This window comes from Dendrobates tinctorius, unplaced genomic scaffold (genome assembly GCF_039654945.1).
Source record: "Dendrobates tinctorius isolate UK_male_01 unplaced genomic scaffold, ASM3965494v1 ptg000083l, whole genome shotgun sequence".
Classification (NCBI taxonomy): Eukaryota; Metazoa; Chordata; class Amphibia; order Anura; family Dendrobatidae; genus Dendrobates; species Dendrobates tinctorius.
In genome coordinates, this window is record NW_027361751.1 from 16337914 (window position 1) to 16353020 (window position 15107).

At 43.1% G+C, this 15107-nt stretch overlaps 1 protein-coding gene across 1 annotated transcript in view; it reads right to left on the bottom strand.

The window, feature by feature from the left end:
- Positions 1-8294: 8294 nt before the first annotated feature.
- The window catches only part of ARSB (arylsulfatase B), a 208212-nt gene continuing 201399 nt past the window's right edge, over positions 8295-15107 (bottom strand). The window contains exons 7-8 of the mRNA XM_073584152.1: positions 13820-13951; positions 8295-9018 (exon numbers count right to left, since the gene is read on the bottom strand). Coding sequence (XP_073440253.1) covers positions 8753-9018; positions 13820-13951 — 398 coding nt within the window. The 3' untranslated portion in view covers positions 8295-8752. The remainder of the gene's footprint in view (positions 9019-13819; positions 13952-15107) is intronic.

The following is a 15107-nucleotide window of genomic DNA, read 5'->3' on the forward strand; positions in this document are numbered from 1 at the left end:
CAGCTTATGGACTCCTGCAAATGTTATTTTAGGACATGTCTGTATGGCATAAATTCTTGCTGGTCATAATATTAGACATATTTATAGCATATATTTATGACTTTATTCTGTGTGGCTTATTCTGTAAATGTGCAGTAGGATCTATTACGTTACTTATCTTATAATAACAAGGAGGTAGAGAAATGCTTTCATATGCTCATGCTAAAAATCTCCTATCCTTACCATAAAATGTTCACTTACCGACAAGGAGATCATTGAGTAACCTTGAAATATAGAGGGCTTAAATATTAGATCATTGACTAGTGCTTTAAAGGGTAACAGAAAACTAATTGAATCCTAAATGCAGGCAAGCTGTTTTGTATTTCCAGAAATGACTACATGTCATAAAGCCTTTGCGGAGAAGTACTTGGCCGGCATACAATCCGCATCATGTGCACCTCATGATAGCGAGGTCTACCTGGTGCATTCATCTGGCATATGATAGGGAGCCCTGGATCTACACTTCCTCTTGACTGGTGCCTGCAGCCGCAGCGCCGAAACATTCTCACTGTAGGCAACAGAAATAGCTTGGGACCTGATATATTACAAATATGTCTCATCAAAAGGAAAATCTCCTACAGGGCCAAGCTATCATGCCATCATTCGTTAATCTAACTCAATGAATTTACTTTGCACACTGACATGGTTAATATTGCTGGAAAACTAAAGCAGACACTGAAATATAACATGACTGTGGATTAATTACCTCTGTGAGATTTCTCCCATTAGTAATGAAGCTGTTGTAGGAAAACCTTCCAATAGGTTCATAAAATACAAATTTTTTGTGTTTGCAGTGAGTATGCAAACCTAACCTATACATTGGATTTAAAGGGTAACTAAACAAGATTGATCTGTTATGGTCCTCATTTTGTAGCGCGAGTCCCAAGATCCCCATTGTTCATTAACACAGAGGGGTAAGCACTCCGTTTAACCATGAGCAGAGCAGTACAGGGAGGGCCATTTACATGGATACACCCAAATTAAACGGGAATGGTTGGTGATATCAATTTCCTGTTTGTGGCACATTAGTATATGGGAGGGGGGAAATTTTTCAAGATGGGTGGTGACCATGGCGGCCATTTTGAAGTCAGCCATTTTGGATTGCATCTTTATAAATGGCCCACCCAGGTGTACCCATATAAATGGCCCACCCTGTACATGGATCCATAGAAGTTTTTTGAGCAAGTTTATGTTACATGGAGTTAGACGGTCACGTCGGGTAATGAATCGCTGGTCTTTAGAGATGGTGTGATTTGTGTCCCATATTAAATGGATTTAATTTCTTCTAGTGCTTAAGAGGTTAACAACCCTTTCTATGCTGATCAGAAACGTGCAGCTTCATTTCAGCTGCTTCTAATCTGGTCATTACCTCTTCCTATAAAAACTGGTCAAACCTTCTTGTCCCTGCCGTTGAAAGATTCGTCTTCCTGTGCGGTCTGCTTGTCACAGACATGGTTTGTGGAACCGCTGTGCCACGGACGCAGAGAGCCTGGAGGGGCGAGACTAAGCGAGCACCTGACTGTTCACTAGAGACTCTGATGGTGAGGTTAGACTTGGCTCCCGATGAATTCCAGGTGCCACTCCAAAACAGACCAACGGACGCACAGCAGCTGGACCCAGAGGACAGACTGGATGTAGTAGCAGGCATAGTTTTTAACAGAGTGCAGTAGGCAGAGTCTGCATCAAAGTGGACATGTACACGGCCCTATAGACCAACATTAGTCCAAGTGCAACCCGATGTTTTGTCGGATCGCACTTAGACGGAAAATACGCTAGTCTGCATCTGTCTTAATGGTAGGACCAAACGGTCGTAGATTCTTTAATCCAAGAAAATAAGGCATATTATGCAAATAACACTCATCATAGTGTACTCTGATTCTCTTAGATGATAAGATTGAAAAAAAATTTTCCGATCTTCACCAATTTGTTAAAGCACTGAAATCAGACTGCATTCCAATGTCATCCGAGTGCAGTCCGATGTTTTCCACTGACTCATTGACTTTCATGGCCCAGTGCAATCCAAATATCAGATCAAACTCAGGCATATAGAGACTGTCCGAGAACAAAATCAGACATGTGCAAGACCCCATAGACTAACATTGGTCCGAGAGCGATCCGGTCATGTTAGGTAGCACTTGGACTGCAAATACGCTAGTCTGCCCTTAAGTCTGTGATTTCTCTCCCAGATTTTCTGCAAATACCTATAGTTAGAGAGCATCTAAGGCTGCGTGCACATGTTGCGGATTCTCCCGCACAAAAACTGCAGCTCCTGGCAGAAAAACGCAGGTGCGTTTTTGATGCGTTTTTCCTGCTGTTTTGATGCGCTTTCCCCGCAAATTTTATGCGGTTTTTCAGTGCGGTTTTGCCTGCTGATGTGTATGCGTTTTTGTAAGCTAAATAAAGATAGGTTAGTTAAAAAAAAAAGATTTGTGATGTCATTTCTGTCCAACCTCCTCATTTACATTGGTCCGACCCACACGCCATTACACACATAGATAGATACATAAATAGAAAGATAGGATAGATAGAAGGAAGGATAGATAGAACGATAGATCTATCCATGTATCTATCTATAGATATATCCATAGATAAATCTATAGATTTAGCCATAGATATATCTATAGATACAGTACAGACCAAAAGTTTGGACACACCTTCTCATTCAAAGAGTTTTATTTTCATGACTATGAAAATTGTAGATTCACTCTGAAGGCATCAAAACTATGAATTAACACATGTGGAATTATATAATTAACAAAAAAGTGTGAAACAACAGAAAATACTGTATGTCTTATATTCTAGGTTCTTCAAAGTAGCCACCTTTTGCTTTGATTACTGCTTTGCACACTCTTGGCATTCTCTTGATGAGCTTCAAGTGGTAGTCACCAGAAATGGTCTTCCAACAGTCTTGAAGGAGTTCCCAGAGATGCTTAGCACTTGTTGGCCCTTTTGCCTTCACTCTGCGGTCCAGCTCACCCCAAACCATCTCGATTGGGTTCAGGTCTGGTGACTGTGGAGGCCAGGTCATCTGGTGTAGCACCCCATCACTCTCTTTCTTGGTCAAATAGCCCTTACACAGCCTGGAGGTGTGTTTGGGGTCATTGTCCTGTTGAAAAATAAATGATGGTCCAACTAAACGCAAACCGGATGGAATAGCATGCCGCTACAAGATGTTGTGGCAGCCATGCTGGTTCAGTATGCCTTCAATTTTGAATAAATCCCCAACAGTGTCACCAGCAAAGCACCCCCACACCATCACACCTCCTCCTCCATGCTTCCCGGTGGGAACCAGGCATGTAGAGTCCATCCGTTCACCTTTTCTGTGTCGCACAAAGACACGGTGGTTGGAACCAAAGATCTCAAATTTGGACTCATCAGACCAAAGCACAGATTTCCACTGGTCTAATGTCCATTCCCTGTGTTCTTTAGCCCAAATAAGTCTCTTCTGCTTGTTGCCTGTTCTTAGCAGTGGTTTCCTAGCAGCTATTTTACCATGAAGGCCTGCTGCACAAAGTCTCCTCTTAACAGTTGTTGTAGAGATGTGTCTGCTGCTAGAACTCTGTGTGGCATTGACCTGGTCTCTAATCTGAGCTGCTGTTAACCTGCGATTTCTGAGGCTGGTGACTCGGATGAACTTATCCTCCGCAGCAGAGGTGACTCTTGGTTTCTTTGTAGCGCTTGATGGTTTTTGCCACTGCACTTGGAGACACTTTCAAAGTTTTCCCAATTTTTCGGACTGACTGACCTTCATTTCTTAAAGTAATGACGGCCACTCGTTTTTTTTAACTTAGCTGCTTTCTTCTTGCCATAATACAAATTCTAACAGTCTATTCAGTAAGGACTATCAGCTGTGTATCCACCAGACTTCTGCACAACACAACTGATGGTCCCAACCCCATTTATAAGGCAAAAAATCCCACTTATTAAACCTGACAGAGCACACCTGTGAAGTGAAAACCATTTCCGGTGACTACCTCTTGAAGCTCATCAAGAGAATGCCAAAAGTGTGCAAAGCAGTAATCAAAGCAAAAGGTGGCTACTTTGAAGAACCTAGAATTTAAGACATACAGTATTTTCAGTTGTTTCACACTTTTTTGTTAATTATATAATTCCACGTGTTAATGCATAGTTTTGATGCCTTCAGAGTGAATCTATAATATTCAGTCATGAAAATAAAAAAAACTCTTTGAATGAGAAGGTGTGTCCAAACTTTTGGTCTGTACTGTATATAGCCATATAAGTTTTTTAAAAAATGGCTTGGGCTCCCACGCAATTTTCTGTGCCAGAGGGGGAAAGCCGACAGCCGGGGGCCAATATTTGTAGCCTGGGAAGGGGGTAATACCCATGGCCCCTTCCCAGGCTATGAATATCAGCCCGCAGCTGTCTGCATAGCCTTTACTGGCTATTAAAATAGGGGGACCCCCCAAAAAATGACATGGAGTCCCCCTTTATTTTACAGCCAGAAAGGCTATGCAGACAGTTGTGGGCGGATATTCATAGCCTAGGAAGGGGCCATGGATATTGGCCCCCATGGCTACAAATACCAGCCCGCAGCTGCCCCAGAAATGGCACATCTATAAGATGCGCCAATTCTGGCACTTAGCCCCTCTATTCCCACTCCCGTGTAGCGGTGGGATATGGGGTATTAAGGGGTTAATGTCACCTTGCTATTGGAAGGGGACATTAAGCCTAGTAAATAATGGAGAGGCGTCAATAAGACACCGATCCATTATTAATCTTTTGAAAGGGTTAAAAAACCACACACATAAGAAAAGTCTTTTATTGAAATAAAACATAACACAGTTTTCATATTTTTATTGCTCCACATCCAAACGACGCCCTCGATCTCCTAGAATAAAAAAATAAACCAACCGTATACTCCCTGTCCGACGCAGTCCAATTAATAACAAGTGTCCCACGACGATCTCCCCTATAGAACAGTGACATCAGGTGATGTCACTGCTCTATAGGGCCTCCCGGTGATGAACTGACAGGAGACAACGCCTCCTGTAGTCCATCACTGAGGTTACCCGAGTTGAAAGTCTCACTTTACAGCAATGCTGTGTGAGAATTAGGGTTAGGGCTAGGGCTACGGGACCTCTTTCCCGGCAGAGGGATACCTCTGCCTGTCATTTCATCGCAAGAGCCCCGGAGAGCGGTCACATCAGCTGATGCGGCTGCTCTCCACGGGAGATCGTCGTGGGACCCTTGTTATTATCTGGACTACAGCGGAGAGGTAAATATAGGTTGGTTTATTATTTTATCTTTATTACAGGAGAACGATGGCTTCGGGGAATTAGGTGTATATGGTGAGTATGTACTCTATGTTATGTGTTGCATGTTATATGTATGTTCTATATGTTGTATGTTCTGTGTGTGTGTTTTTTGCAACACTTTAGCCGGATGATGGGACTACTATTGTCCTGTCATTGGCTAATGTGTCACTTACTGACAGTGTAGCAGGCATAGCCTGATGGGACTTGTAGTCCCATCAGATGATGCCTGCATACACATACACCACCGCAGAGCCCTCGCACAGGCACAATCACCCCCCCCCCCCGCAGAGGCCCGGTGACCCCCGCAGAGGCCCGGTGACCCCCGCAGAGGTCCGATGACCCCCACAGAGGCCTGATCACCCCCCACACAGGCCCGATGACCCACACACATAGGCCCATACACGCACAGTCACCCCGCTCACACTCTTCCCCCCTCCCAATCCGCAACGTTTCACCCGCAGCAAAACCGTAGATCTTTTTTAGATCTGTGGTTTTGATGCAGAAGTGCCCGACTCAATGGAAGTCAATGGATGCAGAAACGCTGCAGATCCGCACAAAGAATTGACATGCTGCGGAAATGAACCCGCAGCGTTTCCGCAGCATGTGCACAGCATTTTTCAATTTACATAGGATAACATGGTGCTGTACAACGCAGGAGATTCTGCTGCGGACCCGCAGGGCCACATCCGCAGCGGATCCGCAGTAGAATCCGCACTGTGTGCACACAGCCTTATAAGGTTTGGGCGATTTACCTGCTTTGTGCTCACTTGCAGTCTAGAGTAAACATATTGTGACCTTTTATATTACAGCATAGGTCCTTTAAGTCTACCTCATAAAAGCCATATACTTAGGAGCTTGCACCGACCTTGTTACATTTTTGTTCTGCATCTTAACTACAGCAGGTTATTCTCGATTACTGGTAAAAGATTACATCACACGATCAGATGTGGTGAAAATTGCAACAGATTTTTGATGCAGAATTGCAGGAAATCTGCTGCAATTCCCAGAACAATGCACATAGATGGGGATTTAGAAACCAAATTTCAATGCATATGTGCAGGTCAGCAGATATTCACAGTAGACGTCACACTTTGTAATGCATAGGATAACTCGACAGCATTAAATCCCCATAAAAAGCACAAGGTGGCATATTAGGAACATAGAAAGGTTATTTATTTTTATATTCTTTTAAACTTGGTAAACAAATAATCATCAATAGTAAAATATTTTCACAGTCATTACAAATATTTTAAAATTAACAAAACTATTATTTTGTGGTCCTCAGTAAAGCATGAGTGCACAGACTGCTGGCGTCAATCAGCAGAACGCTAGCAATCTAATCAGGTAGAAAATGATTAAAGAGAATTGATTGTCAGCAGAACACCTGTAGCATCTAAAATGTTGTCCACCCCCCAATCATAGGACCAGATGCTACAAGATGTCTAAGGCTATGTTCACACGGAGTTTTTGGTGTCTGCGGAATTTGTAGTGAAAACCGCAGATAAATCCGCAGGACTAAAGTCTTGCAGTTTATCTGCGGTTTTGCACCTCTTAGGCCGGTTTCACATTAGCGCATTTTCAGCGCGCGCACGGCCGGGGGTAGCTCCGCCCCCGATCCGGCTCTCTGCCCGGCGTGCCCGCCCCTTCCTTGTAGCGCCGCCTCCTAGCGGACAGCGGCGCCTGCGATCGGCGCACCCTATCTTTAGCATAGGGTGCGCCGATCGTGCGCAGGCCGTGCGCTAGTTGCGCTTTGACCTGCGCTGCGCACTTTTGACGGTGCGCCGTGCGCGCCAAAATCAAACTTTTCGGATTTTGGCGCGCACGGCGCACCGTCAAAAGTGCGCAGCGCAGGTCAAAGCGCAACTAGCGCACGGCCTGCGCACGATCGGCGCACCCTATGCTAAAGATAGGGTGCGCCGATCGCAGGCGCCGCTGTCCGCTAGGAGGCGGCGCTACAAGGAAGGGGCGGGCACGCCGGGCAGAGAGCCGGCTCGGGGGCGGAGCTACCCCCGGCCGTGCGCGCGCTGAAAATGCGCTAATGTGAAACCGGCCTTAATGGATGAGGTGTGAAACCGCAGCGTTTCTGCACTAAACAATTGACATGCTGCGGATTGTAAACTGCAGCAAAAACGCACGGAAAAATCTGCAGCATGTGCAGAGCGTTTTCCAGTTTACCATTGAAAACAATGGTACTGTACAACGCCCCTAAATCTGCTGCGGACCCGCAGCAGAATCCGCACCGTGTGCACATACCCTTACCCAGCTCAGCTTTCATGTAAAGGAAGGCTCCACTGCTAAATGGAGTCAAAAGGACAATGTGCCAGCAACGACTAAGGTGGACATTTCCTGACGAATTTTGGTTCCGGGGACATTTTTTGGGGATGTTGAACATGAGGGATACATTTTATTTAGCCTCTATGCTTTGTCTCATTAAACGGAACCTGTTAGCAGACTTTTGCTGCCCTATCTGAAAGCAGCCTAATTTAGGAGCAGAGACCCCGATTCCAGCGTTCTATTACTTAGGCTACTTTCACATTAGCGTTTTTTTGCGCAGCGCATCGTGCGCAATAGAAACGCGTGCAAAAAACGCATCATGCGTTTTTGCATGCGTTTTCATTTTTTATGCACATTAGTTCTATAGGGGTTAAAACCAGTGTCTACACATTTTTACGCCAAAACCATATGCGCACGAAAACGCAGACGAACGCATGTCCATGCGCAAGCCTGCGATCCCATAGACTGTAATGCGTTATTTTGTCGCATTCCGTGCGCAAGCGTGCACAAGCTTTTTTTTACGCCTTTCGGCGGACCCAAAAATGCAACAGGTTGCGTCTGGCGCGCCTAGGCGCACACCTTGAAAAAACGCATGAGCACGAAAACGCGTACCAGCGCGTGCAAACGCAAGACCATGCACCCCCCCCCCCATGTTAAACATAGGTGCACATGACGCATGCGCATGGACGCGCACGATGCGCTGCGCAAAAAAACGCTAATGTGAAACCAGTCTTACTGGGCTGCTTGCTGCAATTTTGATAAAATCTCCTTCTCTGCTGCAGATTTACCAATTCTCTGAATGCTGAGCTCTATATGACCCCGACCACACCACTGATTGGCATATTTCGGTGTGCACTGTGCATAGGCAGAAAGCTGCCAATTATTGATGATGCAGAGTTATACAACACTCATGAATATCGAGGACTACTTGGCAGCAGGTTTACTAATCCTCTAGTGACAAAATCACTGTTTTATCAGCAGGAGATTATCAAAACTACAGAGCAACCTAGTAAGTGACAGATGGCTGGAATCAGGGTCTCTGCCCTTATATTATGCTGATCTCAGATTAGGAGTCAAAAACCTTGCCTTTAAAGAGGACGTAATAAGCTGTATTGGCATCCTCCTGATCTTAACATAGGTGTATCTTATTACCATACAAAACATTATTCCCAAGGGCCCCAGACACCAGAAGCTTCGGGGTCACATCTGGGGTCATCATCTGGATAATTGATGGGAACAGAATGATTGTTGTAGTACTCCAGACGGTAAAGAAGCTTCTTCACCACTTCAGGATATTTCTCTGACAAATCGTGCCTCTCTTCAGGATCATGGACAATGTCAAATAACCAGAGATTCTTTCCTGAAGACTCAAATGACGGGAAGTCCTGAATGTCTGAAGAATTGGGTGGAGGAAACCAGCGATCACAACCTGTGCAAAAAGTACAAGATGTGGATTTAAATACCTGATACTCTAAAGACCACCGTCCCCTGTCATGGGTTTAATCATAAGGAGATAGGCCAATGCGCTGGACATTAAAGACGTTGTCCACAACTTTATCACTGACGACCTATCCTCAAAGATAAAAGTAGTGGACAACCTCTTTAAGGCCCCGATTCATCATTTGAGTTGTTTTTTCTTTTAATTCACATTTCTTTTTTTGATATTTATTGCCTTTTTATTTGAACCAAATTCTTCATAACAACGCACTTGGGTAAAGAATTTTGCACAAATTAAAAAAAACAAAATTTTTTTCTTTAATCTATTCAACAACTTTTTAGAAGAAAAAGGTGGATGTGCAGCAAAATATTGTAAAATTAGAATAATAAAAAATAAACTTCTGTCATACAAAAATCAACCCATGGGGAACTTGTAATAATTTGCTTAAAAAATACATTTTAAAAAGCCATATTTGATGAATCAGGCTGAAACATCTGGAAAAGTCACAATAAAAAAAAATAAAATATAAAAATGACTATATATAATATATGAAAATTAATTAAATAACAAACACTCAATGCAAATTAAAAAGTCACAGAAGAATTCATATAAAAAAAATGACGAAAATGCAATACTGAATCGGGCACAAGGAGCCTAAAACTCGAGGAAATGGATATATGAAAACATTATGAGAAGGTTTTATTCGAGAAAAATATGGAAAACTGGGTCACTGCATCATTGTCCTGGGACACGCGCTAAAATAAGTAGAAGTATTGTCATTGACGCCCCATCCTATTAGGATAAGATTAAGTTCACATGATAGATTTTTGCAACATTTTTTGCTGCGTTTTTTTATTTTTTAAAGAGGAGAACCGAAGATACATTTTACAATACCAGTAACAGGAATGAGATTTCAGAAATCAGCCTTTTTACGGCCACGAATGCTGCACAGAAAAAAAATCCTGCAAAAAACGCAACGTGTGAACATGCCCAAAGTCTATACTCTAGCAGTTTGGAGCCCTCCTTGGGTGGTATACATCACAAAAACCCTCCCGAGGTATCCAGAATGCATGACCCTGCTAACCTACTATTTTGTTCAGGTTGTTACATATATGGATATAACTGTTGTCCAGTACAGGGTCATTCAAAACAGCAGCCCAAATCTCAGCTTCCTGGGTCCCCACAGAATATAAATGAAAGAGAACCCGTCAGGAATTTATACATATTATACATAAAGTTACGGCAGCTGTGTTAGGGGTGGTTCACATTGCGTTGTGGGCCATGCGTTGAGCACATCCGTTACATAGCGGCACTAACGCTATGTAACGGATGCGTTAACGCACCCATTGGCCGCAATAATAGTAACGCATCCTAACGCATGGCATGCGTTTGCGATGATGCGTTAATTATGACGCACCCTCAAACGTGGTCTGCAGCGTTTTCGAGTGCGTCGGGTCTAGTGCACAGCGAACGGACGCGCTCGCTGAGCATAGACCTGTATGGCTAACGCATGGTAGCGAAATGCTACCATGCGTTAGCGCATACCGTTAGCGCTAGGGCACAAAAGATGTCAAAAATGACATCAGCATTGGCGCATCCGTTTAACGGATCTGTTAAATGGATGCCCTTAACGCAATGTGAACCTAGCCTAATAGGGGTTGTCTGGTCTTAATCTATATGTCTGTGACTGCAGACTTGTGAATTCTCGCATCACTCACACTGTACGCTATCGGAAGTTTCTGGTGCCGGCGCCAGGAATGACAGTCAAATGACCGCAGGTATGCCATATGCATACTCCTGGCCACATTCCAACTAGACAGTTTGGGCCTCACTCAATACACTTGCATTGAACGAGGCTACGCCCATCTAGTCTGAATGTGGCCAGGAGGATGCATACGGCATACCTACGGACACATGACTGTCACTCCTGGCGCTGGCACAGGAGAATCCTCACAGTGCGTAGTGCGAGCGATGCGAGGATTCACAAGCCTGCAGTCACACAGCATGATTGCAAACTTGTAGTTAATGAGGGAACAACCCCTCTAGTGTTATAATACTTACCTTTCCTGTAGAAATCGGTTTTTTTTTTTTTTTCTTAACAGAAAACTATGTGGGATAGTGAGTGACATGTGCAGAGAGTGAGCGCATGAAGACAGGTTTTCTTTATCTAGAGATAGGAGATTGCACTAAAACCTACAGTATCAGGCTCTGGGAGGGTTGTGGTTTAATTAATGTGTTTAGATACAAGAATCTGTAGACAAAATTATAGAGAGATTATACCTTGTATCTACAGAGGGGAAAACAAGTATTTGATATACTGACGATTTTGCAAGTTTTCCCACCTGCAAATAATGGAGAGGTCTGTAATTTTTATCATAGATACACTTCACCTGTGAGAGACAATCTAAAAATAAAAACCAGAAAATCACATTGCGTGATTTTTACATAATTAATTTGCATTGTATTACATGAATTAAGTAGTTGATCACCTATCAACCAGCAAGCATTCTTGCTCTCACAGACCTGTTAGTTTTTCTTTAAGACGCCCTCCTACTCTGCACTCACTACCGGTTTTAATTGCACCTGTTTGATCTTGTTACCTGTATAAAAGACACCTGTCAACACACTCAATCACACTCCCAACCCCTCCACCATGGCCAAGAACAAAGAGCTGTCTAAGGACACCAGGAACAGAATTGTAGACCTGCACAAGGCTGGGATGGTCTACAAGAAAATAGGCAAGCAACATCTCGCTGCATCTCGTTCCGGCGCCAGCAACTCTTCCTGCCGAACGATCACGTGGCCCCGCTCATTAAGGTAATGAATATTCACTCCACGCCTATTGGAGTGGAGAGGCATGCATAATCATTACCTTAATGAGCAGGGCCACGTGATCGCTTGGCCAGAAATGCTGCTGGCACCGGAACGAACGAGATGCAGCGAGGGAGCGCAGGAAGGTAAGTAGAATGTGTGCTGGAAGCTGGCAGCTGCGGATGTCACTGTGCGCTATTACAGAGAAATGAATATTCACTTCTCTTTAGCAGCGGCACAGGATTTAGCCACAGCTGCCGGCTCCGCCGCTCCCCCTCCGGCTTTCTGAGACAACTGACGTGTATAAGCCGAGGGGGGCGTTTTCAGCAAAAAACATGTGCTGAAAAACTGATTATACACGAGTATATACAATATGTAAAAATCATACAATGTGATTTTCTGGATTTTATTTTAGATTCTGTCTCTCACAGGTGAAGTGTACCTACGAAAAAATTACAGACCTCTGCATTCCTCGTAGGTGGGAAAACTTGCAAAATTGGCAGTGTATCAAATACTTATTTTCCCCACTGTAGATGGAAAAAGGCAAAAGACAAAATGGATTTACATAATTGAAAATGTGGTCTTTGCAATCTAAATATTTAAGATGTAACAGAAAAGTCTGCAGGGCTGATTCATTGTGCTGAGCAAACTTTGCAGATTGCTGAACACACATTAGACGTTACTGTGGAATACATTGCTTCAGCGCCATGGAATGTAAATGCACATAAATAAAGGGCAGAAATGTGGAGCTGGGGAAATGGGACTGCACAGCAATGGGCTTTGTGCTATACGCATTATAAACCAGCTTTTCATGGCACATTTCATAGTGTTTATGTCATGGCACAAAAAAAGAGAAAGTCAAATAAATACTATGGACTTCCTAAATCGTGACATTTGTAAGTCATAGAAATGTGAAGGCTGAAGCTGAACAGTTCTACGTACAGTAGAGATTCCAGGTGTTAGGTTTACATTTACATCGGGAAAATTGGGGTGTGAGAACATCACTGAGAAATACATGCACTTCTCAACATTGAAATTACAACACTCAGAAGGAAAAGTGGCCGAATTATGGAAATCACAGGATACATAGACATGCTACTGATATAAAAATGATGAAAAATTGGAAATATCATTTTTAAAACATCTTGATTTCTCCACTCCATCGAGTATGAGCACCACAATAATTTTATAGATGGATATTGTCAGATAGTGCTAGTAAAATGGTCACTTTTGCCACTTACAGTTTTTCTAAAAAATTTACAGCCATTCTTAAGATATTAATACTTTTCTTTATTTACAGCTTGTTGTCTAGGAGACAGACCACCACTGTTGTCTAGCAACAAAGGCCTAATATGCACAGTGCTTACACGTGCTTTTCTATTGAGCTTGTAAGTGCTGCTTTAAAGCTGATCTAGATCTCTGGAGTGCACTGTTGGCTCTTAATCCCGGTCAGCGCCAGCACTGTGGTCGGGCAGTGTGTTTACAAGGTAGGCGGCAGCAGCAGTGGTCGGTCACCTAAGCAATGAACTGGTAAATAAAAGAAAAAGGGTCAATATCTCAAGAACGGCTGCAAATTTTAACAAACAGTAAATTGCAAAAATGCTTGTTTTTACAAACGCTATCAATCAATATCCAACTAAGAATCTAAGAAGATTTGAATAACTCTTTAAAAACTTTATACAATATGGCGAGAACTCCTGACGCTTTATAAAAGAGGGACAACATTTACAGATGCCCACATTTCATATAATATGGCAGAGTTAGCCTAGATGTATATGGTCAGCCTGCGATATGAGCAATATCAGTCATAGCCACAATAGGAGATAACCAATTGTAAAAAATAAAATTACTATTCCACGCAGTCTGAGTTTTTAATACAATGAACCTTCCTGGGGGGCGGGGAGGGACTGGCTGTACTGGATGGGGTAATAGAGTTTCGAGTGTCAGATGTATACTCCTCGGTACAACAGATAAGTGATACCTGGATTTCCAGTTAGCAGTTTCCATTTCCTGTGTCGAATTGCAGCATGAACCGATACATTGAACAATGAATTCTCCCATGTAGAAATAATACCCTTGGCGAAAGGATTGCTTGTCTCTTTATTTGTGGAGCCTGTGAAAAAAAGAAAGTGTTATATGGCCGTATACAGTTTCATCCGGTTATAGCAGTAATGTCCAGCGTGTGCCTCTCCAGCTACTGTGTAACTACAACTCCCAGTATGTACTGACAAGCTAGGTCTGCAACTCCACACTGGGTAAACAGTCACACTGGTATTACTGGCTTATACAATGCTCACCATATTTTCACACTTATGACCAGGGGCGGACATACCATTGATGCAACCTATGAAACCATACAGGGGCCCAAGAGGTAAGGGGCCCACTTCCATCTCCAATGCAGGTGAAATTGTGCTGCAAAAAGGGCCCATATACTGCTCTTGCACAGCGGCCCTCTTCTGTCTGCGTCCGCTCCTGCTCATGACCATACATTTTCTCAATTATATCCTTAAAACCTATGTGCATCTTCACACTTATTTTTTTTTATTATTCATTTCTTCCAAATTTCACAGTGAGGTAACTTTTTAAATAGTCTTAATTGCATTTGTTCTATCATTTTGCTGCTGCAGTGTCGAAGTCATTCATCTAGCTCAGTGATTTGCATAAAAATGTTACAAATCTGATGTTCTGATTGCTCCCTCTGGTCCTAATCCCCTCTGTCAGTACTAACAATAGCAGAAGAAGAAGAGGTTGTATTCACAGCCTGTAGAGGGGAGAAAGTATCTACAGTTTCAGGGAAGGCAGCAAAAACAGGGTATAGAAAAGGAGGAAAGCACATGAAGAGCAAATAAGTGCAGGGTCGAAGCTGTGGCGATGTGTGACCAATACTGCAGAATCTTGGATACACAGAGCTCACATCCAGTCTCATACAAGAGAAAAAAAAAATCAGCTTTAATAAAGGAAAGACGATTGTAGACTGAAACACAGTGCATTGTTTAACTAAAGCACTAACAAATTATGTGAAAATCTTTTTTTTTTTCATTGGAAGGTGGGGCTTATGTGAAAAACATTTTCTACAGCATTAATGGTCCATTTACACTGTAAGATCATATTATGCCGTGCTGCTGGTTTCATTACAAAAGATCATCGTTCTCGGCAGCGCACTAGTGTAAACAGGGTTTGTGCTAGCGAGAACAATGGCAACCTGTGTGTTCTGAATGATCGATTACAGATTGTTCAGTGTGCATGGGAATTACGGTCTGATGGTGTAA